Raw genomic sequence first — 27,375 nt, forward strand, 5'->3', positions numbered from 1 at the left:
CTTTCTTGCTTATTCTATTATACACAAAGTCCGAGTTTTGCTGAGAAGTCCAAAGAATACTCTGTTTATCATTTCAAACAGCTATTAAAAGATGCACTGTACATGTAAAAGCAAATCTGGCAACAACAGTTTACTTGGGCCAAATGTTTTACAACATAAAGAGGGAATGACTTTATTAACTAACTACTACTGAGTGGCAAGTATTCCTGTTTCCCTTTCTACACAGCTGCTGGCAAATCAGCACAACCTAAAATATAGTTTCTTCAGCTACAGTGATGATTGTTTTGTTTTCCTTCCTTCTATTATTTAATTTGTATAGGGGAGTTAACTACTTCCTAGGAGTAAAGCAAATAAGAAGGCATACATTATATAGGTATGTAATACAAACACCTCTATCAAAGCTTTTCCTTTTCTTTATTTCCCCTGCTTTTAAAGATATTATGCCTTTCAACGGGGTGAATAAGAACGACTACACTTTTAACTTCACATATCATTAAGATTTAGTTTACCTACAGCATTTTGAGAAAGAGAAACAAAGTAATCTTGTATTACAATGTTGCTGTTCTGGTAATTCAAGTATATTGCTTTAATCCTTAACATTCTAGAGGTTAAGTGTGTAACTACCACTAAAACTAAGCTTGAAGGTTTGTTTTTTGGGGTTTTTTTTAAACAAACCAAACCCCCCCCAAAAAAACAACAACAAAAAACAAACCAACCAAAATCCCCTTAATATCTGCACTTCAGCTACAAAAATTCTTGCAGCACAATTATTAGAAATCAGTGTTGAAGAAAGTAAGATTCATTTCTCACATTTCTGGTATATAAATTATATTTATGAATTCAGGTTTTAACATCTCTTCCTTTATTTTTTTATTTTTTCAGAGATTTAGTGGTGTTTTGTTTCTCTCCTCCCACCTGCTCCTGCCCTGCTCTCTCACTTTAACTTAAATGCTGTTCACGTGAATGACTCACTCTTGCCGGATTACACACCCAGAGAGGCGACCTCACATAGAGAAATTAAAGAGGCAATTCTAACAAAATGTAAAAAGAAACTGCTAAAAAAGAAGCTAGATTGGTACTGACACCAAATTAAGTGTTCTGCTGATGACTAAGCTATCAAAAAATACACTTGAAACTCACTGTAGTTTGTATATGCATATGTATTTCTTAGGCTACTAAAGAAGTGATGATTTCACCGCTTAAGTAAAATTCTTGCTGCACCCTTGCAGGGTGAAATAAGAATCCAGGTTTATCACTATGTAAATGTGATTCTCGTGAGCTAACATACAATCAACATTTTGCATAACTGTTTGTACTTACAGTGTGACTGGATAACCCTTAAATATAGTTCTTATAAAAAGGCAACAGAGAAGTAGTGATAGTTTATAAAAAATGCTGCTCCAAGATTTTAGGTGTGCAGAACTGTAAGTTTACTTCAGAATAAAACACAGACATAGGGGAGAATCAAAACTTTTAGAGTTGTACTTGACCATATATTTGAACAAAGCAGAATTACACTGCATATAACAAACAGTAAAATTTCTTAAAAGTTGTTACAAATATTTAACTTTCTACCTGTACGATCATTAACATAGTTTACTATATCATGATTTTTTTCTAAAGGCTTAAAACAAAAACAATCTCTCTAAACTACTTTCCAACAGTAAAGTTTAAGTAAAATGCTTACATTCATTTGACAACAAAAAACATATTAAAAATGTTGTGTGGGTGGTGCAAGAGCTGCTCTTTCAGCTACAACTTTCTTCCGGCTTATTCCTGTGGAAAGAAAGAAAACAGTCTTGTTGTAAACTGTTAACAATCCAACTCCAAAACCTTCAAAGTGATCCCAACGTGCAGCCAATTACTCGGCATAGTGCAAGATGAACCATCTAATCTGCAATTCACCGAACAATTTACCTTTTCCTCTTTGCGTCTGTCCTTTTCTTCATTATTCTCAATTGTTTCTTCCTCATCTTCCACAATTCCATCCCCTTGATATTTGTCGTGTGTCCACTTCGGACTGCTACCTGACTTTTTGAAGTTAAAACGCCCTCTGCCACGCTGGAAAGTACCACGGCCTCTTCCTCTTTTGGCCCAATAATCCACACCATCATCTCTGTCATCATGCTAAAATAACACCAGAAAAAAGAGTAAGGTTAGACACCTCTTAAATGTATCCCATAATGTTAGTACGCTATAGCAAATGTATAAAACAAAGTAAATGTTAAAAAGTTCTCTTCAGATTGTAATTATTCTTAAAAGGCATAATGCTCTAAATAAAACCACCATACAATGGTTTGAAGAGCCCTTATTCACTGTGGGTCTACTCAAATGTTAGTAACAAATCACTTGTCTGTAACTTACACTCAGTCAGAATTAAGAATTACTAGTTTTGAGGGGAAAAAATTGTTACATTGAAAGAAGCTCTAGGAAAGTGCTAGGTTACTTGAGCACAAAGGGAGTTCTTTCTACTTCATAAGAAGAGGTAACTGAAGGCAGTTTTCAGAAAATCTGCCCCACCAGCACAATGTAGGGCAAATTAAGTTCAAACTGTTTAACTCTAACATTACCAAACATTAGTTGAGTTCCTCTGGTTAATAAGCCTAAAATTTGCTGTCTAGCTACCAAATACAGCCTTATATAGTTAGGTATGTTCTCACAATCATTTCACACACTGCATGAAATCTACAAACCATTATTTAATATAAAAAATGTTTCTATTTAGAATGGTGAGGTACACTTGCTTCAACATATGGTTTTTTAACTTGTGATTTGGAAAGAAGTCTGATCTATTAAATATATATCATACCCATATAATACAGCTTACACAGAATTAGTTGAAGGGCAGCTTATTTAATTTAAAATATTTTTAGAAATTCAAGTTTAATAACTAAAATTGATTGTTCCAGTATCATGAATAGGTTATCACATCTCTGTTTACAGATCAGAAAAGATATGTCTATGAAGACAGAACTCCTTAATGAAATATCTGAATTGTGACTGCATTATTTTTAGTTACCTGTTAACATATTTGTGACAAGCTATAATGCCACAGGAGAAGGTCTTAAGCTCATTACTTATAATTTTTCAATGATGAAACAATATCCTTCAAAGTTTCCATTGTTACAGAAATAACTGGAGCAGAGGCCACACATCCAGTGTACTGCACTACTTAGAGTGATTACATCAAGGGTCCTCCTTTCATAATCCAGATGGGAGAAAGGCATCAAAACTGTGGTGATTTTCTTATGACTATCGCAGTACTCGGAGCAAAGAACTGCTCGTAACAGTCTGCCTATGAAAATCCACAAATACTGTCATCTTTTCCTGATCTTTCACTTCTGTAGACCTCCAGACCAATCTAAGACAAATCTCAAATGTCGTACAGACATAAATCCAGGAAAACGCAGCACAAACCTTTCTGGTTTAAAGTTGGGTTTTAATAAATTTTGTCTGAACCTGCCTTCTTCCCCATTCCCTGATGAAGATAAACTCCATGTCAGGCGTCAGTTACTGCCAGCCTGCTGCAGCAAGATGAAAGATAAGCAGAACCAACCACTACAGCCACCCTGATATTCTCACAGTTACTCTTGCCCCTGTCCATACATGCATGCTACTTCTACACTTGTAGAAAGTTTGGGGAAAAAAAAAAAAAAAGCATGCATAAGACATTGAGTTCTCCACACCCACCAAGAAGTATTTCTTGCTTTTTGGGGTATATTCAGGATCCCATTCCTCTTCCTTCGGTCTCTTCTGAAAAGTAGTATTTGAGTTGCTGGGACCAGTATTTGTTCCAGCAAAGACTCCTCTGGCTCTTCCTCTGCCCCTAATTCGAAACTGATTAACCAAGATGTCATTTAATCCATTTACATAACACCATAAAGTAGAGTCAAGTTCTCTATTACTGAAAATACTTTCTGTGCTTAATTACAATATCTGCAAGTGGAAAAACCATTTTCAAATTCACATACTACCTTAAGTAATATATTCAAGCATTCATTTTGAAATAGTGATTCTATTAAACTTAATTGAAACACATTTGAATTCTTGGCATCAGTTCACCCACAACCACTGAAAAGAAATTTTGACTGCTAGTAAACCAGTGTGTTGCAACAAAAGGTCACAAGAAGCTTCTGAAACTGTTCAGACAAAAAGCCAGGAGGAAAGCTAGACTGAAACAGGGACAAAACTGTCAGGGGGAAAAGAGAGGTATTTATGGAGTCAATTGAATAATTTATGAAAAGGTGATTCTGGAATACATACTAACAGCGCAGTTTTCGCAGGAGTATACCCACTGTGTGTTACTCAAGCATTTTTAACTGAGATTCAAGAATGTACCTTTGGCCAAATTACATTTCAAATGAGTAAATTCTTTACTCAGAAAATGTCAGTAGCATGTACTGTGCAGAGCAGCAATGCTTAAAGTGAAAAGGAGTGTTTTAAATATACTTTATAATGAATCACTGGGGTTTTAAAATGCTAGGCTAGTGTCCTGGGTTGGCTATATGATGCTTGTATCCCCAGCTGTCTGTTCTGTTTATGCTGGATAATAAGTTTGCGCCTTGAAGACTGGTTCTGAGAGCGAAGGGGGGAGAGAAGGAGCGTGCAGTTTGTTTTCGGACATTGCACTCACTCCTCCACATTCCTGCTCCTGGACTGCGTTGTCTGTGGATGGACAGACAGCAGGACAGAGCTCTTTTTTGCTTTTAGTTAGTTTTAGCTAGCTGAGGCAAAGAAGTTCCCTGGACTGTGGGATTTTTTTCTCTTTTCTTTGGACGTGTTTAAAGCTGCTCAGGACTGAACACCAAAGAGCACCAGCAGCTTGCACCTGTGGCCCACCAGGCTGGGCCTGGACTGTAGCATTTCCAAAGCCAGAGGGACTGATAAGAGACTGAGTGAGCCAAGCTGCAACTCAGGAAGGGGACTTTTCTGAGTTTGTCATTGCTTTTGGAGTGGGAAGAGGTTTTATTGTTTAATATTGTTCAGGCATTATTGTTTAACAAACAGTTTTTTCCACCTTTCTCCAAGGAGGTTTTTTCTTCCCCAAACCGGCTGGGGGGGGCAATTGAATCTGTTTTCTAGAGGAGCCCCTTGGGGGGTTCTCTCCCAAATTTGCCCTGAACCAGGACAGCTAGAAAGTCTCACACCAAAAAACATGCTTAACTCAGAATACACTAGGAGAATACACTAGGTAGTAATGTATACAGTTATCTGTATCTGTTATCAAGCATGTAAATACTTAGCTTGTAGAAAACATTAAATGAGTTTATATCCTTCATCGAAGGGAAGAAGAAAGGTTAGTTTGGGAAGATAAGGCTGCTAAAAACTGCAGTTATTACGGAACACAATTTCCAAAAGTAACCTATTTAAAAACACAGAACTACATCTTCAGAGTAATAGTATAAAAATATGACTGGAAGCTAATTTATTTGTTAAAAATAAGCATGTTTCATAAACATAAATTAAAAATATATATAATTAATGAACTCAAAAGGTAAGTATTACGCATACTTAGTTCCACAAAACTCCAGAATTTCTAATGCAGAATTATGCTGGACAGATTTAAAATTACTCTGAAATCAAACAGACTGTAAAACAATCTGTAGAAGGCTCATAAGACCTATCCAATACTCTGGGAGAAAAAAAAAAAACAATAAAAAAATTGTTTGGAGAGTAATTAGGAAAGCAACAGACTAACTGTACAAGGGAGGAGATAAGACATGCTTTCTTGATTTCTAACAGCTTTACAAAATTAGGGCACAGCAAACTGTAACCTGGGGGAAGGGGCAGGGGGCAGACAGAATTATGACAGGATTAAAAAAGAGAGAAAAAAAAGGTATCAGCATTTCCTGGTACTCAGTGCTGTGATCAGATTCCCTTTAAGAAAAACATCTACAGTTTTCCTCTCCATTTTATTAATGCTTCCCTGTACCAAATCATCTTTCAGGTAAAGAACTACAGGACATAAAATCTACTACTGGTGTAATCTTTATGGGTTTGTTTATTAGAAAGACTACCACAAAAAAGACAAAACATATAATTTCTATATAGAACTCACTTTAAACAGAGCTGCTACACAGAATTCTTTCAGATATGGATACTAATGACATTGCCATTGAAAAATTCTAATTATCCTTACTTCTGTGTCCATATTTGAAAACTATTCATGATCCTTATGTATGGGAAGCCTAGAATCCAAGAGAATTGTGTACCAGCCAAAGTTAGTGAAAAAACATTGCTGACTTAACATTAGCTTGCTGGATAGGGAAGATTTTACATTCTCCAAAGCTTCCTGTTAGGAGAAAGATTCAAAACCAAAGCATTTTATTTACTCCAGAAGCAAAGCAGTACTCACTGGAATGCAGCCACTATTAGCCTGTATTTACAAACACATTCCTACACTACTTGGTCTCTGTTTTTTGATACCATCCAAGATGTACCCCTAAAGAGGAGATCTGAGTCAGCAGTTGGCCTATTTAGATTCACCTGCTCCGACACTTTGTTCCAAAAGCCTGTGTGTGACCATGTATGTTGTTAGGGAACATTAATCTGTTATCACTGCACAGACCAAACTGGCAGTCAGTAGCAATTAAACTACTAGAAATCTATTAATGTTCCAGTTCCCATCTACCTCAATTGCATGTAAAGCAGCACCTCTCTCACAATACACACAATCTGGTTTTATAAAGCAGGAAAGCTTCAATGACTTACAAGTTTTCTCCCACTAAATCTCCTTGAGAGGATATGGAGTTTTAAGCTCTCTTTTGTTTAACTTCTGTTTTGTTTGTGCCATTATTTTACATAGCTAGAAATTGTGCTGACAGTCATATTTGATGCCTACACCATCCAGAGATTTATATACTTATGCCACATAGTTCTATAGCATAACTATATAAAAATAAGAAGAAAGGAGGAAACTATAAACTTCTAGTGTTAGAAATTTAGAACTTTGAATTTTCCTTTAGGTAGCTACAGTTTTTTAGATGGAGGATTCAAGCCTCAAGTGCTGGCACATGCCACATGCATTTCAGACACCCTTATGTGTAGTTAAAAACTTATTTTTTGCATGACTGAACATTTATACTAAACACTGCACTTTAGCATTATTTGGTCTTAATTACAGGCTACATTAAGGAATTATTGTTCAAGTATGAAATTACTCCTACTTATTATGTAAAACAGTTTTTCCCAACCTGCATGGAACTTGAACTTTTTTGTGTGTTTAGCTGTGGTTTGGAGGTCTGTTTTGCTGTGCTGCTTGGGGATGGGTGTGTGGTGTCTATTTGTGGGTTGTTCTGGGTTTGGTTTTTTTTTTATTTGGGCTGTATGGTGTTTTTAAGTGCTCCCTATCTTCTTCAAGGCCTTCTTTATTGATTCCTAGTTTTTCCAAATGCATCTACATTTCCCAATGATACATCAACAATTAAACTTTCAGATTCTGTGTTAATGTAAGTTTTTTTTGTGAAGACTATAGTGGTCAATATGCCACTTTCCAAATCACAATGCTTAAATACATTCTAGAGGTAGATCAACAAACTTTCATGCTCAGTGGCTAGTCCAAGCCAAAGAAACACAAAAAAACCAAGTATACCATCTCCTCAATATAGCTGTTTCAAGGCTGACATTTATTTTTAATTATATGCCATTCTCTACTTAAAAAGTTGCAGGCATTACACACAAAGGAGTGCAAAATCAAATCAAACATGAGAGGGAAAAACAGGAGCTGCAGGGAGCTAAGGGTTATCAGGACTTAAGACTTACAGAACAGTGAATGTTCAGATCCTGTCAGGAAATAGTATTATTACAGAAGAGCAAGGAATAATTAAGAAATCCTGTTCCCAAGACCCTTATATCATGCTAATGCATATTTATAGACCATTCAACTGCTACTGGAGAGTGATGGGGGAAAAAAAGAAGACTCAATATTTCAGGTCTAGTAAAGACCTCAAGTCTAGCCTAACATGAATCACTACAACACTCCCTCATTTCCTTTTTACAATATTGCCACTGGTGAAGTGTTCATAATTGGGGGAAGAATAGGAGAAAAACTTACAAAGGTGCCTCTTGGCCTGTTGACTCCTGCAAAACCAGAGTATTCTTTCTGTTCATGGTGGGTTTTGAACTCTTCATCTCTTTCCTTCTTGCAATCCTTTTCTTCTCGAGAACTGGATGAGGAAGAAGATGGGGAGGAAGATGGGGAGGACCGAGCACGGTCTTGGTCTCTTTTTTGTTTACTGAAAAATAAAAAAATATACTATGTGCTATTTTAAACGTACTAGATAGTCTGTAACATGCTATACTAAACCGGGTCTCTATATTTTATGCAAAACTAACCCCCTTCTGGTTATAAAGTCACACGTTACATATTTGACATATTAAGCAAAGTATATTTCCACTTTCCAGCCTTCTCTGACACATTTAAGTGCACTAAATGCATATTATTGCTGGTGAGTTGGAAAGCAGCAGTCTGCAAACTGTAAGATACAACTTTTCTAGATTCTGATGCCGTGAAGAGATGCTGTTAACTTTTAAGATCTGCCTTTCTTCTGAGGCAGAAAAGCAGAAGTTAAAGGGAAAAACCCCTCAAGGTAAAGTTTTACAGTAACTTGACACAGTTCAGTTTGCACACTGTTGAGAGGTATGGTATGGGCTTCCCTACATAGATGGCTGTAGGGAAATTAGCCAGTGGAAGAAAATGTGGATACCAAAGTCAAAGTAAGTGGGAAACAGGAGTGTAAGTAAAAATTCACTTTATATATATACAGTACAAAGCAGGGAAAAATTCCTACAGCAAGACTTTTAGTAGCCCCATAGTGACATTAACTTGACCCAATTTATAGGATTTTAGCATTTCATTCAAAGAAAGGTCATACCTGAAGTAACTCTTACCACTTCTACACAGTATCCACTGAGATATGCTAACATTTTTTTCTTAAAACAGCCCACTGGCTTTAGATAAATTTAGAAATTCCCCTTCTCACCCATGTTAAAACCTAAATATCAGTAAAATTCTCATACTCTGGGTGTTATGAGTTGAAAAAGTGCGGAATCAAGCATAACGAACCAAAGTTCTTACACAAACTGTTTATAGAAATGTACTGCATTGAAGTCCAACCTCCTGATGTAGCCTGGATAATAGGACAGATTAATTTGTCATTTTTTTTTTCAGTGTTAGCTTGCTATTCCAAAGTTTTTGTCCTCATCCACCATAAGCCGTGTAAAAGACAGATAATACATATTTGCTGTAAAACAAATAATTTTAATTGTTTAAAATTAAATGATCCATTATACATTGAAAATTGAAAGCAATTAAGCTTACAATTACAAAAGGCTAATTAGAAGCTAATATCCTCTACAGGGACATCAAATATTTACCTGTCATCTTTGTAAGATTTGTAATCCTTGTAATCTTTTGGAGCTTTCTCTTGCTTTCTTGACCCACTGGATTCCCTGGAACCCTTTGAGTCTCCTCGCTCTTTACTTCGTTCTTTTCTACGCCGGTCAATGTCATGCCGAAGATCAGCAGAATCACACCTTAATTTTTTATCTCCCTGTAAACAAATATATATTTTGCAACAAAATATTGAAATAAAACATCAAGAGAATCTCAGTGAAAAGGCAAGCTGTGCGTCAATTTAAATATAAAAAGACAGAATTTATCTATTTTTCAACAAACTTCAGCACACAAACAGACTTTGCCCTTTACATGCAATGGCTACATCTAAAAAAAGAACAGCTAAGAATTTCAGTCTCAAACAAGCATTCCCATCAAGCCAATTGGTGCCTAGTTTTTGGTGATACAGACAACAACAATACATGGCTTGAAGAGATAATTAAGTATTCATTTCCTCTGGTGAATTGTTTTTAAACAGAGTACAACCATCTTTGAGTTCAACCACACTACTCACTGACCATCTTGGTACTTCCCTCTGCCCCAAACCTATTCTTTGTTCTTGGACAGCTTACTGGTCAAAAAACATGCAAGAAGAAAGGAAGCATGGCAAAATACTTGACCTTATGTGTCATGTTATTAATATAGCAAAATCACACTACATAAACCAGCTTCTTGGTAACATGTTTTACTCAACGGAAAAAAAATTCTAAATGCAAGTACGGTAGGTACAATAAATACAATTTTGTATTTTTATACAGAAAACCAGAGATGAAGTTGAGATTTAAAATGAGACTAAGTTTAGAAGCACAGATAGGACATTTACTTAGAACCTACTTTTTGACTTTCTTCCTTAAAGACTCTCTCTTCACCCGTTAAACGGGTATGCTTCCTCAGGGTACTTGGAGAGATGTCAATCCTCCTAAATGTAAAATAAAAGCAGTGTCTTGCCATACATGTACGTGACTGTTAACAGCATCAGACATTTCATTTCAAGAGAAAATTGACAAACCAGGCATTTCTGCAGTAGAATAAACTTTTTGCATTATTAAACCTCACCATCAGAAGCAGACTAAAAATGCATCACAGCAGACTATAAATGAATCACAGTTCGGTTTTGTGTAAAGTACGCTAAAAACACAAATACAGAAAACAGGCAGACTGGTGTTTCACATTTTAAGTACAGCTTGGAAGACAGAAAAAATGTTTAATTATTTATTTCCAAAGGACCAGTATATGTAGCCAGTTGAAAGCCCACTCCCTCCAAGAAACATCAGCACTATGATAGTTTAAAGTCTGTAAAGATGCTGTAAAGTCAAAAGTTTCTTAACAAGAAAAACTGTGAAGTTAGATACTGTATCCTCACATGCAACACAAATATAGTACACTGCATCATAAAACTAGAGCACATGATCAGACACTACATCTGCATGCCTACCTTCTTACCTTTTAGATTCTCAGATTTTTCAAAAAACTGCTGTAAATTAACACACACAAAAACTAAAGTAGTATGAGATGGAACATTTCACACTGAAGAAGAAAGATGCATGTACAGGGCTTCTTTTCATCTTCAAGACATATGCCCCTCAATATTTGAGCACTGCATGTGAGAGAAGTAAATATATCCCAAATGAGATACAGAGGTAGAGAAGACATCTGTTACAAAACCACAGATGAAGCCAGACCTGACTAAGATGAGTTCTCTTTTACAGAAGGGTTTTGGGGTTTTTTTATATTTTGTAATTATACAAATTACCTTATCCAGATTAGAAAAAGTATTTTGGGTTCTCAAAAGAAATATTAGAAGACATTATTTGAAACACAAAGCATCTGCATATGCAGTTAACGTATACCTATGTATTTCTGGGCTCTTTTGTCGGGTGCAGTGCTCTTCAGTTGCTTTTTGATATGCAGTGAACCTCTCATTTAGGGTCATTCCAGCCGACTTGAAGTATTGCTCTGTTGGTTACAATAGAAAAAGCACTGTTTCATTAGCTTCATTCAACTGACACATATTCTACTCCTGACAGAAAGGCAAGTAGCAGGCAAAACCTACAGTACTTTCAATAAATTTATCAGGACAAGCAAATGTGACGTTTTCCCTATTTTTACACACACTGTAACCCAAACAAAATAACAGTGCACAGCATCACTGCAAGTCTACTATGCCATGATTATATCACATTTAATCCAAGCATCATTTACTGATTGGACTTGCTCATTTTCAGAGACGTTTTCCTCTAATGATAAAGAGCAATTTCTTAAACTATTATTTCATGCTTTGCGCACAAGAGAAAGTGAAATTACTTTTGAGACCTTAATATTTGCAGCAAGTACACTTTACCATTTATCTCATCTCATCTCTAATTTAAAATACGAATTAGTGAAAACATTTAAGTAATGTACACTTCAATAACTACATGAATGACCTAACAACTCTTTTCTTAAAGGAATACAATTTCTTGATTGGGTGATGATAAACAATACAATTAACACACCTATGGCATAAATAAACTCATTTAAGCATCTGGCATCTTGGCAAACTTGACAACTCCTCTGACAAATTTTCTCTTTCCTTCAAATACAATTAAATTAGCCACAGCAAAACTCAGTTTTTAAATCAGCTCAACAAATGTGTTTAAATGTAATATAGAAATACATAAAAGTCATGAGCTATGAAATGTTACATATGAAGCAAGCTATCTGCTTAACAGGTCAACATACATCTGTATCAACTTACCGCCCAGCATCCAGCATTTGTCTCATAACCAACCATTAAAACTTGAAACGGCCACTACAAGGGTAGTGCCTCAATCATAATTCCATCAAACACAGGAATTTGAGCTAGTAATTCTGTTTTTATGCCATTTTTGCCAGGAAGACAGAAGGTTCAACTTTGCCTGTTTGGCATCTGTATCTTTCAACAGCTATTTTACTTTTGTAACATGGATTTTGCCATTTCAAAACACATTCCAGGACCTAGTTACAATGAAAAAGAAAACATCACTGGGCATTTTCAGCTCTACATTAATAAAGAGCTGTTCAGACTGGTCGCATCACACCAATAATGAACATAACTTTAGTTTGTCAAAAAAGTTACAAAAATTCTGATCACAGACCACAGTAAATCTGAAACTTAAAGAGATGTTCTGCTTTCAAAAATAACCATAACAGTACATATTCTAGTAATTTGACCAGACAGGCTGTTAAATTTATAATATATTTAACATACAAAAATTTACAGAAAAAGTCTATTCTGTGATCAACATGTGAGAGTTCCGCAAGTACTATTTTCACCTACAGCTACATATGTATCATATAAGCAAAAAATTTTCAGAAGCTCCCACTGGATTGAGTCTTATAGTTCTTTACACATCAATAAATAGATATGTTCACAACAAATCATTATACACCCAACAGGTATCCCAATTTTTTTAACTAATACATTATTGTAGTCCCTTATCGTTGACTATTACTAGGTAAGTAAATAAATATGAAGGAAATAACTTGGCTTTAGTAATCTGAATTACGTCAATAAAATCGAGATTTTTAACTGAACTCAGCACATAGTTCTAGCACACAAATCTCAGCAATTTTAGCAGGCAATGCATCTTAAAAACAATGCTTACAGACAGGTTCACTGAAACTGGTAATTAAGCATTTCCACTTTTCCCTTTACTGTGGTGATATGGCAAAATTACTTTCACCAGCTTTGTCTTATCTCAGTTACATTTAACAAAACAGCAAGACAACAGTCCAGTGAAATAAAGCAAATGCTAGAGAAAAAAAAAAAAACAACATTCAAAGAACACTCCCCAGGGGATTTTAGGAATTATCTATTGTCCCATAAAAAAACTTAAGAGGATATGACCTAACTGAAACATATCTACTTTGATGTATCATATGGTCCAGGTTTGGATTTCAGTGGTTTTGGGGGAGGGCTTTTGTTCTGCTTAGTTTGTTGAGGGTTCTTCTTGGTGTTTATAGAAAATAGCCACTACTGTTATATCAGAAAACAATTACTGTATAACTCATTTAATGGAGGTTTATTTAGCCACTGCCAAGTTTGTGCAAATGCAATTCCTGAAACTATTATCATATAGGAATAAAACACATTATAGCCATGAACTTTATTACCATTTAGAATACAATTTTTATTAAATCTGAGAAAAATAAACCAAAAAAACCCAAAAAAACCCCCAAAACAAACAAACAAAAAAAAACACCACACAAAAAAACCCAAAACAAAACAAAAAACCAACCAAACAAACAAAAACCCACAAAAAAACCCCACCTTCTAATAAGAATCTGGAAATGACCTCTAGAGTACTCCAAAAGGAGTTATTTACAGTCCATTGTTATTTACAGTCCAAAGACATCTCTCAACCCACATCACAACATTTAATATAAAATTGTATGGTAAACTCATTAAAATAAAATTAGAAAAACTGACCAGTGTATGTTTAAAGTACACTGAAGAAATTCAAACTTTCTATGCTACCTAGGATCAAAAATTTATCCAGAAACATAGAATACCTGCTATTATACTCTACACTGCTTGTGGGTTTTTTGTCCTAGTTTCTGTGACCATTATTGTTCTAATTATTTTCATGCATACCTCAACAGGAAGGAAGTCTGCATAAATCACAACATTAGAAAAGGTTTGAAATCTTCCCGTACTAGAAATGGCAAACAGACTTAAATGATCTTGTCAAACACATATCTGGTAAAATAAATGAAACACATACCTTTGACATGGTGAACCAAGGACACAATGTGCTGAATAAATGACTCTGATGTGCTTTTGCTGGCCTGTGGCAACTTAATGTGGTCAAAGATGGATCGGAACTCTTGCTCCTTCTTGACGGAATGGACAAGTGTGCTAGCAAGCAGCCTGTCTTTAGTCAAGGAAGCAGGTCTAAAATGCATCAACAACAAAGAAACCACTCGTTTAAATAAATACGAACAACACTGCAGGCAAGTGGAGAGCCACACTGTAAAGTGGAATAATTTACCTATTGGAATCATCAAGAGGTACTGGTGCCATTTTGAGTTTAACTTCAGGACGATGGGAGTCACTGGCTATCATTTTGATCCTAAGTGGGCTCTCCTCTCTGAAGGTGGATTTTTCTCTCGCATCCAGATTCTTGTGTAGAGGAGGACTGTAATCAAAGAGTTCTTTGAGCTTTTCAGACTTTACCTGCTCAGGTGACTGAGTTTCTTTCTTCATCATTAGTCTCTCAGAATTCTTGTCTTCTTCCTTGTGCTTATCTTTTGTTGCACTAGGCCTTTCCACTACATAGCCAGTCTCTTTAAGCTTATAACTTTTCTCATCTCTAAATCCATCGCTCTCTCTATTGCCCTTGATTGATATTTTAGATTTGTATTTGGTTCCTTCCTCCTCAGCATTCCGGTGAGATGTAGTAGGAAAATTTTTACCCTGATCTGCCAGGACAGATTTTCTGAACTGTCTGTAATCCTCTGTCTCCTCTGCGTCCTCCCCTTCAGAGTCATTAAACTTTTCCTTCCCAGTCTCTTTATCAACAAAAAAATCTAAAGTTTCCTGTTCCTCCCATTCCCTTTCTCCCTCTGTCCTCCCTTTTTCTGATCCTCTCTCCTTCTGGGCCTCCTTCTCCCTGGTATTACCCCTATCAAGCAGGTATACTCTAGACTCTTCATCTGTGTACCTGTGGATAGCAAAGAAGAGACTGGTAACTCTGGATTGCATTCACTCCAGTTCACTCGCATTCCCCTTTTGTGTCAATTCCACACCAAAAGAAGATGAACATACATTCCTCTGAGCAATTAACTTTAGCATGCAATGCTTAGCACACCATTAACACTGTATACACTGTCATTTATGCACTAATGGAGGCATCTGAAGAATATAATGCCTTTCTGTAGAATGCCTAGAAATTTACTTGCTTGTTTTCTTAATCAGTACCCAGTTTCATATTCTCTCTCATTACACTAGTAATTTTTTCCATCAAATTTCCATCAAATTCCATCAAATTCAAATGGTTTTTAAACTCAGACTGCAATTCATTTTTGCACTTCTTTTACTGAAAGAGTTGAAGTAATGGCATAAAAAAGTGAATTCTTTTCAAGATCCTGCACATTACTAAGATAATTCCACAATCTGGCACAGGTTTAGTGCATTCACTATACTGTGCTCAAGCAGGGAACCATTAGAAGGCAGCTCTCCTAAACACAGAAACACACCAATTAATTATTCCAGTCACTGCCTTATCTGTATGCTACGTTCACACAGGTTCTAATACGTTCACCAACTCCAACACATCTAATGCAAGTTGTATTTTTGATCTCCTAAGCAGCCATTTTTTTACATAATAAAGCACTGACTAGACAAATTAATTTAAAAGCCCACAATCAAGCCTATATAGCATAGTCACAACTTCTCTAACTCTTTTTGTAAGAAATCCACTGAAACACCAGTCACATTCAAAAGGAACAGTCTAACATCAGTATGGCTTTAACAACTTTCAAAAATTACTACTATGTCAACCTTGTTAAGAACAAATTGAAGAATTTTACATTCATTGGAATATATACACTGAACTTCCTTCATCAACATCAACAGCATTATATTCCTAGAATACCAACACCTACCCTCTTTGATAAGTAATGCAATTCAAGACATCGAAGTTTCATACTGCACCACACAATTAGCTAATTGATGCTGTTTATGTCAACATAAAGAAACTATTGCACAACACTGACATTTCTGCACTTCCAGAATACTTGCATTTCAAACTACACAAAGTATTAAAATTCTGAAATACCTGAACAGAGTTCACTATCAAGCCAGCAAGTCTGATGCACTATTCTAATTAAGATTTTTCATAATAGCAAAAAACTGACAATAAACCATAGAGGAAAAGCATAAATCAATTCCTTCTCAAGGATACTTGAGTCTGTACTACCCAGTATCCAAGGCCTTGAAGCATCCTAGCAGGAAAAGGCATATGTATCTTTCAAGCACAATTCCAACTGGACTAGTATTACTAGTCTTCCACAATGCATTTTCCAAGGTTATGGTAATGATCTTGATGAAACTCTAACAATATTTTTAAGAGGCAGCAGTAGGCTTATAATTTGGTTCTTACCTTTTCATAAACTTTCCACCTTTTGCAGTTTCCTGTTCACCACCCTCAGGATAAAACGAGCGCACTCGAGCCTCCTCACGGGGGGCACTCTGTGATGGGATTGTCTTTGCAGGGCTTCTCCTCGAAGGGATATGATGCAATGGGCTATTCTGAGAAGGACTATAGCGGCTAGAACCATTTCCAAGAGAACCAGAGCCAGATCTCTCAGGACTATGCTGAATGGAATGGGAATGCTGAGGTGTGTCCTTTGCTGAGTGGGCTGTGCTAAGCAGAGGGGCATCAGAGCAAGACGAACTCTGACTAGGTGGGGTGGCAATAGAAGGACTATGGGGTGACCTTGGACTGTTATCATACGCTGAAAGGCCAGGCCAAATGTCGCCAGAAGCTGCTGATGATTTGTTAAAATCGTCAAGAGGCTCTGATGGGTCGTGTTCAAATGTATCTTTCTGTTCATCTTGTGATTTATTTTTCATGGGACTGTCTTGCAAAGGAGCCCCTTCCGTTTTCTTTGCCTGCTTTTCCAGAGATGCGCGTCTTTTGGAAGAGACGGGTGATTTGCTGTATGGGGATGAAGAACGAGATGAAGAGGACCTGGGGGACCTGGAAGATCTGTAAGATCGACGAGACCTGCTCCGGGACCTCTGGGAAGACACCGACCTTCGTTTTGGACTTCTGGAACGGGAGCGGCCACGCCTAGGGCTTCTGGAGTGTCTTCGGTTCCAAACAGGCCTATAGCCTCCACGATGGTATCTACCACCTCCTCCTTGGTAATACCCTCTACCTCTTCCTCTGTAACCATAGGGACGTCTCATTCCTCTATTATTTCTGTAATCTCTGCGATAATCTCTAGAATAAACACGATCTCTGCTTCGAGATCGGGAATACGTCCTTGACCGAGACCTGGAACTAAAATTAAAAATCAAACATTAATATTTTACAACTGGAAAACCTGAGGAAAAAAAAAGAAAAGAAAAAGAAGTGTCTTGATGCAAAATGCTAGATTTCTCAAAATGCAGTCAGAAGGTAAAGGATGCAGACTCCCGGTCTTTAAGTAACTTCTACAATCTCTCTTTATTTATTATTTCTGAAATAAATTAATTATAATAAGCACGTCTATACTGCTAAGGACTGTGAAACCTGGCATCATGCAGTTAAGACACTACCAGCCTCACTGGTCTCCCCAGACATTTCATTAGAGATCATCACCTCTCTGGAACACAGCATCCAGTTTCTCAGCCACCACAGTTCAGTGTAATATGCCAGCCTGTGCATGGCACCAGCTGAGGCAGTAAATTCAACTGACCCACTCCTTATAGGAGATGGTAATGTCCACTAATAAGTAAGATGAAGAAAACACTGGAGGCAACTGAGAAGACAAAATAAAGCTTATTTACTGAAGCCTTAAGTTACTTCAAATATGAAAAGTTTAATGAGAAATAAAAAATTACAGGGAAAGCGACTAGATAAAGAAAACATCATGTAAAGCAGAAGGGAAGAATCAAACGGTCCAGAAAATGTGAAGAACCACTACCATTCTGAAGTTATCCTGAGATACAGGAAAAGGGGGAGAAAAAATCAAACAGAAACTACATTCAAAGCATAGTTTACCTACTGCCTAAAATGAAATAGGATTCCAGGCTCACTTCTGCCACAGCATCATGCAAGTGAAAACCATTTCATGGACAAAAACTAATACACCAAATCACCTTTTCATGCAGTAAGACTTACCTGTATCTCTTTTTTCTTGAATGTGATCTGGATCTTGACCTAGAGCTGGACTGAGATCTGGACTTCGATCTTGACGAATGTGATCTAGAATTAGATCGACCCATTTTTGCTAGTAGATCTATTCCTTCCCAAAAGTAAAAGCAATGAGAGGGGGAAAAAATAGAAGCAACCATTTAGTATCCATGTAAATGATATAAATGAACAAAATTTGCATCTACTAAAATGACACTATTAGAAAGTAGTATAGCATTAGCTAAACAAAAGAGCTTTGAAGACAATGTAAGTACATTTATTAGTAAATTTAAAACTTAACCACATTTTAAAGAATTTAACATTGCTTCAGTGCACACAATTTCTCTGAAAACACGAAGTGTAACAGTAAAGGTTTTTTCCAGATTCAACTGCAGACAGATCCTGTAGGAGAAAGGAAGCAGCAGAAAATGAAACATTTCTGCAAATTAAGGCAAGAATAATGTAACTCCAGACATCTTAATATATCGTAACAAAATTCTAGCTATTGTGTGGTTTATACTTCTCTTGCATTTCCAATGCACTGCTCCTTCTCCAGGAGGAGCTCACAGTCCTCTACAATGCAACACTCACATGAGCAAAGAAAAAGCCCTGAAGTATTTGGTCTAGCAGTTGTTAATTTGACCCACAGGCATTATTTCTTTTAACCATATGTACTAAAGCTCATCACTCTTGATCTGAATTTCCACTGCTCAAGATGACCATGCTGCATCTTTTTAGATTAACTTAGCTTTTTAACCTACATGCAAAATACACAGCTAACTTAAAGATTTTGACAACTGGTTGAACAATATGGCTTGCAACAAGATTCAACACGCTTCAGTACAAATTAAGCTATGAAAACTACAACTGATTATAAATCAATGACAACTAAAAGAAAGTAATTCATAATAAACTATAATTTCTTCTGATGTACAGTCATAACAGATATTTAGAATTAGTGCTAACCATAAAAAAATACACACCTTTTCCTTTTCTTTTCGGATCAGTGGCTAAAAATCCCCAATTTAATTAATAAAAACTTTGACCCATTACCATTTTCTTTTGAAATTGCCCAGCTTTAAAAAAAAAAACAAAAAACAAGTGTCACATTAGACAACCTGAATAAAAGCTATGAACAAGTAACTAGACATTTTCAAGCCTCTGAATGCTCAATTATCATAGTTTAATAATAAAATTAAAACAGAAACTGAAAAAATCAAACATTTACTGCTTGTATTGCAAACAGGCTTTAAAGCCTAAAATTACTGTATCAAAAATTCTAGCTCAACACAACAAGCACTTTTGCTTATATAGTCTCTCATTACCTTGGTAAGATTACCGGTATTTCAATTATGTTAAGATAAAAACAACATTAGAGTTTAAATTAAAGTTACCAAAATTATAGAGACTTTAGACACATCTAAGAGAGCCCAAAAGAGAAAAGTAGATTAACTTTTCTCCTATCAACTGGTTCCTCCTGCCCCATATGGCCTTCTCCATGAGAGTTTGCATGGCCTAAGAGATGTAACCTCATCTGAAATGAGCCCAGCAAAAACCAAACTTAAAGCAGACTTCCATGTAACTCAGAAAAAACTATTTACCTTGGCGAAGAAGAGTATGTTGAATGCTCTTTTTTATTGACTCCTTCCACTAAAAAGCAAGTTTGCAGAACCTATACTCTGAAGATATTTTCTAATTCATTGAATTCAATTAAACTTACAGAAAATGGCTTGTAATCTGTTACAATACTCACAGGCAACATAAATTTAGACCTTTTAAACTGTTTAAGACATGCCAATTTTCCAAGAGCGACAGAAAACAAAAGCTGGTGGGGTTTTTTTTTCTGTTACAAGTAATTATTAAACCAAGCATCAGATGCACAATGTTTATAATATAACTCTTATAATATACTCTGTTACAATTATTAAACCAAGCATCAGATGCACAATGTTTATAATATAACTCTTATAATATAACTCAATTTAAAAATTATTTGCATTCTATGTATGACAAGTACAGTTGATCTTTACAAGACAGTTTTATATACTGTAGCTTCTTATGCAAGCATAAAATTTAGGAAGGCAAAACAAGATTTAATTTTCAATAGCTGAGTTCAATCAGAACATTTAAAATGGACTTAAGCTAAACTTACCTCAAACTGTTAGTTGGTGTCAATGAAGAAACTATTTCAAACCTCTGTATTTGTGCTTTCAGCAACACTGAGTCCTACAGAACAAAAAGTGAGACTGTCAAAGACACAAACATTTGCTAAAAGGAAGCACCTTTTTGCTTAAACAGGTTCAAACATTAATCTCATGAAAAGACAATACAAAAGAAATAGCAAATTTACTCTTGGACTCAGTGATGCTGCACACCAAGACTGGAGCAGCTCAAGAGCCAGCCACTGCCAAGTGGCAAATCCCTTTCCATGTATGACCACTCCTTCCTCAGCCCTGGTAACAGGGCTGTGTAACACATTATCCTCACCTTCACAGCAGCCCTGACAGCCTTCATTCAGGTCCTCCAGTGACCAGCTCTTGATACCTAGAAACCACTTTCATTTAACTAGGTTATCCATGTGGCTTAATGAAGGGCCAAACTGAGCTGGACTGTGGAGCAAATAACAGCATGCAGCCAGAGAGAGGGAGGCAAAAAGGACAGAGGCAAACTTTTAGATCAGTCCGAGCTCTAGCACACAGCTCTGCACTTCACTAGAGCTACGATTACTGGGGAAAAAAATGGGGATGAGAACTCTGGCCAATGGTGAAAGCTTTATCTTTAGGGTTCTCTTGCAATATTTAAAGAAACATTACTCTGGTATAACTTCTAGTTTAAAATGCATACATGTATCATTTCACCTAAAGAGCGAGCATCTTCAAGAACCAGCTCTTCCACAGTTACACAGAAAGGAAGCATAACTGTAATAACACAGCCAGTCTCACAGGTGTGAATTCTTCACTGGCCTCAGCTTTTCATTACCTCCAAGCCTTAAGACTATGTACACCTGTAGACCAACCCAACATGAAACACACTTTTCAATTCCACTCAAGCAACAAAACAGGGATTTTATCCCAGTTCTCCACAGACAAGCTGGATCTTCAGAAATTCTGCAGCTCAACAATTCAATTTATGAAATCCAAAGGCATAAGACATTGACTGCTCCTAAAGGACATTTCCACACCTGTTCATAGGTGTTTTCTTCATCTAAAAGAAGAAATGTAGCATTTGTGTTCATAAACACTGCTTTCAAAAGTCCACTTACCATTCACTAGTAGTGACCAAGATATTTCCAATTTCTACAAAACATATGCTTTATTAAGATTAAGTTTTTACTTCTCATCATCAGCAAGCATGAGTCTCCGAAGGAGCACAGTAGTGTATCGGACCATTTCAGATTTTGTCTAGACAAAAGGCGAGATGGTATTAGCCAGTAAAGGGTAACGAAGGCATTCAGAAGTCTAGTACAGAAAAAGCAATACAAACTTCAAGTTCAGGCTGGTATGTTAAATGAATACTTATATAACCTATGTTTCTGACTTAAAACTGGTGTTAGCTGAAATCCCAAACCCTAATTCAGGTAAGTCTTTAGATCCTGGGGATATATAGCAAGATAGCTGCTTCACTTTTAAAACCACTAAGTAGAAGGCAGGATCTTACATTACCATAACTCCAACTCTGGTTGTGACTTCTGCAGTCTTAGAAATATTTTCTAGTAACTGGCAAAAATGAAAAGTAGCCATACTTCTCTGTTTTTAAACAACACATTAGCTATACCACATCCAACCCTGGCAGTTGAAACATACCTGCTACCCTTTTCTCATTTAGGTTTTTTAAGATGAATATGGATACAATGCTTTAAAAAAAAAGAACTTCTAATAAAAAACCTTAACTACTGAATAAAAAACATTTTACTATTTGCAGCTTTTGCTTCCATTTAGTTGTAATAGGGAAAACCGTGACACACAAGACCCACTAATCCAAACAACACACAGGACCAGAAGTGAAAAGACTACATAGCTGAGGTTTTTTTGTCCATGTAAATATTCTCACAATAAGCAAGAATCTAAAATTTTATTAACCTTTATTAAAGCTGATTTAGAAAATAACTGAGGTAGTACCAGAAGTATTTAGGAAAACAGCTGTCTGTGACAGTTAGCTCCTTCACAGAAAAATACCCATCCTCAGAGCACCACGGCTACAACATCCTGGTTCACAGCAGCACATGAAATCACCCACAGCCTCTTCCTGCTCATGGCAGGCTGGAGTGGCTACACCACGTCAAATAAGGGCACAGTAAAGGGCAATAAAAAGAGGTCAAAGCATCATTTGTTGCTCTGTCAGAAGAGGCCCCCGCTCGGCCAAAGGTGTGCATCAACAACGTGAAAAGGTGTCATCACGATCACCCAGCATTTTTAAGAGAGGACCACAACTGCTAGGAACATGGCCTGTGCATGAAACACCAGGGCTGTAATCCACACACTTCTTTTTCCTCACTTTCCACCCTACATAATTGAAAGGAGATGCTTGGCTCTCAACCATTTCACTGCCATGTTAAACAAATGTGGATTTTACAAAGGAAGCTGCTGCAGCTCCACAGAATAAGGTGGCTCTGCTAGTTTAAAGAAACAGTCCCATCTCTCCTGTCCTGTGTTTCCTCACATTCCTGATGATCTCTCCTATGCCAGTCTAAGTATTTCTGCACCCACATACTGGATCACTTTCAATACAACTTTTTTTTTTTTTTTTTAAATTTGGTTCATTACACAGCCCACAAACACTTAGGCCAACACAAGGAAATTGAAATAGCAGCCGGGCAGGACTGCTTCTTTTGGCAGCACCACAAACTTAAACCTTCCCTGAAACCAGCTTGGCACAGCCTCGAGAAGCAACAAACTTGGTGGTATTTAAGATTTTTAACAATACTTGCAAGCAGCTTTAAGAATAAAAACCAAAGCAACAAAAACCCCACAAACAAACAAAAAACCTCAACAAAATAAACACATACATCTAAAGTCAAAATAACTGAAACCAAACACACCCAAACAACCAAGACTTAACGCAGAAACTACGTTTTCCAAAAATTGGCTAGTCCACCATCTGTCAGTTATTGAATCACATCCAGATAAGTTTCTTAATGAAAAAAACAACAGGATCTTTGTGTTGTACATCTTGTTTTTGCTTGATGGTCGCATTTGCTGGCCAAGATTGATTGAAGACACCCAATCAGGCTTATCCCATCACAAGCAACACAATAAGAAAGCAAGTGACACTGTCAGCATTTGCTATATTTAATAAAAAATAAAAAGGACAAGGAAAATGGTAATCAATTCCTTTTATATAGTATTTTAGGAGTCCTCACTACACCGCTGATGTTGGAGTTTTGTCAGAGTACACAGACTGTAGATACAACACATCTCTCAAGCTGTTTAACAAGTTATACATCACATGGAAGTTTAAGACATTGTAGGACAGTTATACCCACTTACACTAGCAAAACACTGCTTCCTCTTAGATCCATTACTTTAGCTACCCTTCCTTTACAGCTGTTTAGTAGTCTGTATTTCTCTTGCTTAAAACATTAGTTGAGAGCTGTCAGGTAGATTTAAATAAAAATCTTGTTTAAGTAATTCGCAAGCTGTTGCCAAAATGCGTTTTCATTCAGAGATTCAGGCTTCAAAAGACGGGACGATTATACAACCATGACAACACAAAAGTCTTCATAAAATTCCACAGAATTTGTAATAGTTTCTCATAATACACCCACAGAAATAAAGGAAGTCAGTCTTAATGAGACAGCACTGTAAGTCATCTATTCAATGCTTGCACATCTGCTGTGCTTTCTTATCCACTCTCTATCCCCCCTTTTTTTTAATGTCCACAACTCTAGCAGTGGCACATCACACATAATAATAGAATGCATTTCACAGTCACTTACACCCATCCTACTTAGATCAGCGGTGACTTGGATTCCTTCAAATAGTAAAATTCCATGGCAAATTTGCCCAAACTATCTTGTTATATACAAACAAGAGGTGGGAAGTCCTACTTCGTATGTCGGAAATATAATGGAAACAGTAAAACACACAAAGGCTTTTTTCCCCCCAACTCATTAATTCCTATACAGAAAATAACACAAAATATTTGTAAATGAAGTCAAAACCCAGCAGCATCCTAGTAACATCAAAATCACCTCTGCAAAACTGTCATATGATTGTTAGCTGTCTTTTATGTAATACTAATGGCAAACAAAACCATGTTTCTTCTCTAACTAGAAAAACAAAGAAACCAAAGTGACTGAGAAATGGTTCCACACACAAAAAGGAATTAGCATGCTTTTGGACACACACAGTTTTGGACAGCCTTTGTTATCTTTGTGTGTGTGTTTTATACACCGTGTTTTCATATGCCCTTACACCACGGTCTCCCCAGTCTCTGCTATGAACTACACAAATTGCTGCTGCAGAAAAGGCAATCTTCCCACCCTCATTTGTTCCAAGGCTGACACCCTCAGAGGTGCTTGGAGGGCTGCAGCAGTGATCCATAAGAAAACTACTCTGGACAAAAGCTGCCTTTTCAGGCACATCACCTCCCAGATCCCATTTACCACAAAGCTGCACGGGGCCAGGGCCAGCACAATGAAAAGCAAGCAACGCGCTTTTCCCGAATACCTTTGGGAGAAACTCTCACACAGACAAACAGAGCACTTGCTTCAGCAGCTTTCTTCACCTACCTCTGCTACCTGTAAACAAACCGCAAATGTTCTCTGGCATTCCACAAACCCTTACAGCACTACCTCTCCTTGACAACCAGCCTGAACATAATCCATCCGAATATCTGCACCCTAGCTCCAAACAGCTCCCTGCTGATTTTTTTTCTACATTCCTACGACTATTTCAAGTTTTCTGCATTCTCTTCTTCATGGCACGTGCTCCTACCTCCTGCCCCCAGGATTCTGCCAGCCCCAGCCCCACCTGAGCTGCTCCCCACAGGCTGGCACGCTGAAGCCTTGCCCAGGACAGCGGCACTCCAGCTCCGAGCACCGACAGACGTAACACCGGACCTGGGCCGGCCATTAAGCACAGCCCGTCACTCAACATCAAAAGCGACAAGTGGGAGGATGCAATTCTTACTTTCCCTGACACAAGACAGATGCAAGCCTGAAGCACACCTCAGTGCCAAAACCATTACCCCGTCCTCATTTTCCTCGCTTTTGTCCAAAACAACGTGATTATCAGAGAGGAGGACGAGGAGGAGGGAGGAGAAAAGCAGCTAGACAGCATCTTCCTGCAACTCCACGCTGTTTAACTAATCCCTCCCACACCAAGAACAACTATTCTACGTGATATTTTTATACATTGCATTGCTTAAGCAGTGACTACTCGCAGAGTCAGGAGCACCTTTGTTTTGCATGCCCTCACGTCTTCCTGTAGTAAAATTTAACTGTTCCTCTGAGGACAAAACTTTGATCGCCGAGATAAACAAGTGATGGGTTGTAGCGACTTCGTAAAGGATCAACATGAAACACAAAACAAGAGCCTGATTTTCACAGAATTAAAGGCGAAAAGTAGGGGGTTTACAAAGCAAAGGGGAAATAACGGGAATGATCCTGCAATGGTTGCACAGTACAGCACAATCAAGACTGGCAACACAATAGACCCTTTCAGCGAGGGGCATAAAACCCACGGCGGTCCCTCACGGGGTTTTGCGGGCATCTGCAATCAGGGCAGGAGAGGCGCAGGGAGGCGTGGGGTACCTCAGGCACCGGCGCCTGAACCACAGCCATGCCCGAAGGGAAGTTCCTCCAGCCACCGTAAAGGCTGATCCAGCACCGGGAACCATCCTTTCTCTCCGGCACCGTTTCCCTCAGCGTCACACCCACAATGATAACGGGCAAATTTAACATTCCCGTAACCAGCGCTGTGCCACCCCATCCCCTCGGGCCTTCCCGCCTCCCCCGGAGAGGCCCACAGCCAAAGGCCGCGCACCCGGGGCGCACGCCCAACGGGGCCGGCCGGCCGCCCACTCCCCACAAACCCTACACCCCCATCCCGCCAGGCTTCCAGGAGCGCCAAGGCAGCTCCGCTGCCGCCTCCCACCGCCCCTTCCCCTTCTACCTTCGCTTCCCGGGGCGCAGGGAGGAACGGCACCGGCTCGGTCCGGCTCCCGCGGGAAGCAGCGGCCTACGTCAGGGCGGTGACGGCGACCGCCCGTTTCCGTCCCGTTCCGTCGGCGCTGGCGCGGGATAATCGGGATAATCGGGATAATGGCTGCGGAGCGCCGAGGTCACGCGGCGCGGGAAGGCGGGACGGCGCGGCGCGCGAGCACCGCGCGCTGGGGGGCGGGGCCGGGCCGGGCCGGGCTGCTCCCCTCAGGCTCCCCCCGCCATCTTCCCCCCAGCCCGGGGCCACCGCCCCGCCAAGCCTGCACGCAGCCCCTCTACCGCCGCCCTTCTCTCACCTGGCGGGCGGAACTCCCGGCAGCCCCGCTCCCTTATGGCAACCTGGCGGCCATTTTCCGTCTCGTCGGAGGAAGAGACGTGAAGCCCGCGGGGAAAAGCAAAAACCACCGAGAGGGGCGGGGGCCGCCGCCGCCGAAACGTCACTTCCGCTCTGGGCGGGGAAGCGCCAGCCCCGCGCTCAACGCCCGAGCGCCATCTTGGTTTCGGGTACCCGTCCGCAAGCAAGATGGCCGTGGGCGGTAGCCCGCCCCCCCGGGCTGTGCCCTGCCCCGCGCCCGGGGCTCCGCGTCCCGCCCGCCGCGGGCTCCGGCTCCCTCCGCACCGCCGCGGCTAAAAGCTGTCGCCTCGTATCCTCTCGTTCCCCAGAGGGCGGCCGGAGCAGCTCCCCCCGGCCGTTGCCTGGTTACCTGTGGGCGGGTGCGCGTCCGTGCGGAGGCGCCGCTCGGACGGGGCCGTGTGCGGAGCGCGGCCGGCGCAGGCAGCGGCTCGCACACAGCGGCGCTGGCGGGCGCTGCTCCGCGCCCCGGCAGCGAGATGGCGGTGCCGCGGCGCTTTGCTGCTGCAGCGCCCTTTGCTGCGGGCGGGCGGCCGTGACTTGGCTGCGACACAGCAGCGCCGCGTTCGGGGAGAGCGCGCCCGAGAGGTTTCTGTGCCGCCAC

At 39.0% G+C, this 27,375-nt stretch overlaps 1 protein-coding gene across 16 annotated transcripts; it reads right to left on the reverse strand.

Moving 5' to 3' along the window:
- Positions 1-1,406: 1,406 nt before the first annotated feature.
- BCLAF1 (BCL2 associated transcription factor 1) lies at positions 1,407-26,844 on the reverse strand. Of its 16 annotated transcripts, none has more exons than XM_039706924.1 (15): positions 26,373-26,620; positions 21,521-21,659; positions 20,411-20,484; positions 19,242-19,334; positions 18,247-18,364; positions 16,519-17,424; positions 14,407-15,078; positions 14,140-14,309; positions 11,245-11,350; positions 10,229-10,313; positions 9,376-9,551; positions 8,054-8,234; positions 3,691-3,837; positions 1,918-2,127; positions 1,407-1,776 (listed from the first exon to the last, which is right to left on the reverse strand). In XM_039706924.1, the coding sequence occupies exons 5-15, from the start codon at positions 18,348-18,350 to the stop codon at positions 1,771-1,773; spliced, it is 2,763 nt and encodes a 920-aa protein (XP_039562858.1). In that variant the 5' UTR covers positions 18,351-18,364; positions 19,242-19,334; positions 20,411-20,484; positions 21,521-21,659; positions 26,373-26,620; the 3' UTR covers positions 1,407-1,770. The 16 variants fall into 16 exon arrangements, with proteins under 16 accessions (XP_039562858.1, XP_039562857.1, XP_039562854.1 ...); XM_039706923.1 differs by having other exon boundaries at positions 18,247-18,370; XM_039706920.1 differs by lacking the exons at positions 19,242-19,334; positions 26,373-26,620 and adding an exon at positions 26,716-26,844 and having other exon boundaries at positions 18,247-18,370.
- Positions 26,845-27,375: the final 531 nt, after the last annotated feature.

The sequence above is a fragment of the Passer montanus genome, unplaced genomic scaffold (genome assembly GCF_014805655.1).
Source record: "Passer montanus isolate IOZ18808 unplaced genomic scaffold, ASM1480565v1 scaffold2, whole genome shotgun sequence".
Taxonomy (NCBI): Eukaryota; Metazoa; Chordata; class Aves; order Passeriformes; family Passeridae; genus Passer; species Passer montanus.

Bases quoted from the DNA above. Each gene is read 5' to 3' on its own strand.
- BCLAF1 (XM_039706920.1), bottom strand. From the start codon at position 18,350: ATGGGTCGATCTAATTCTAGATCACATTCGTCAAGATCGAAGTCCAGA. The intron at 17,425-18,246 runs GTAAGTCTTACT...TTTTAATTTTAG, and splicing joins TCAAGAAAAAAGAGATACAG to TTCCAGGTCTCGGTCAAGGA. The intron at 15,079-16,518 runs GTAAGAACCAAA...TGCTATCCACAG, and splicing joins GGTGGAAAGTTTATGAAAAG to GTACACAGATGAAGAGTCTA.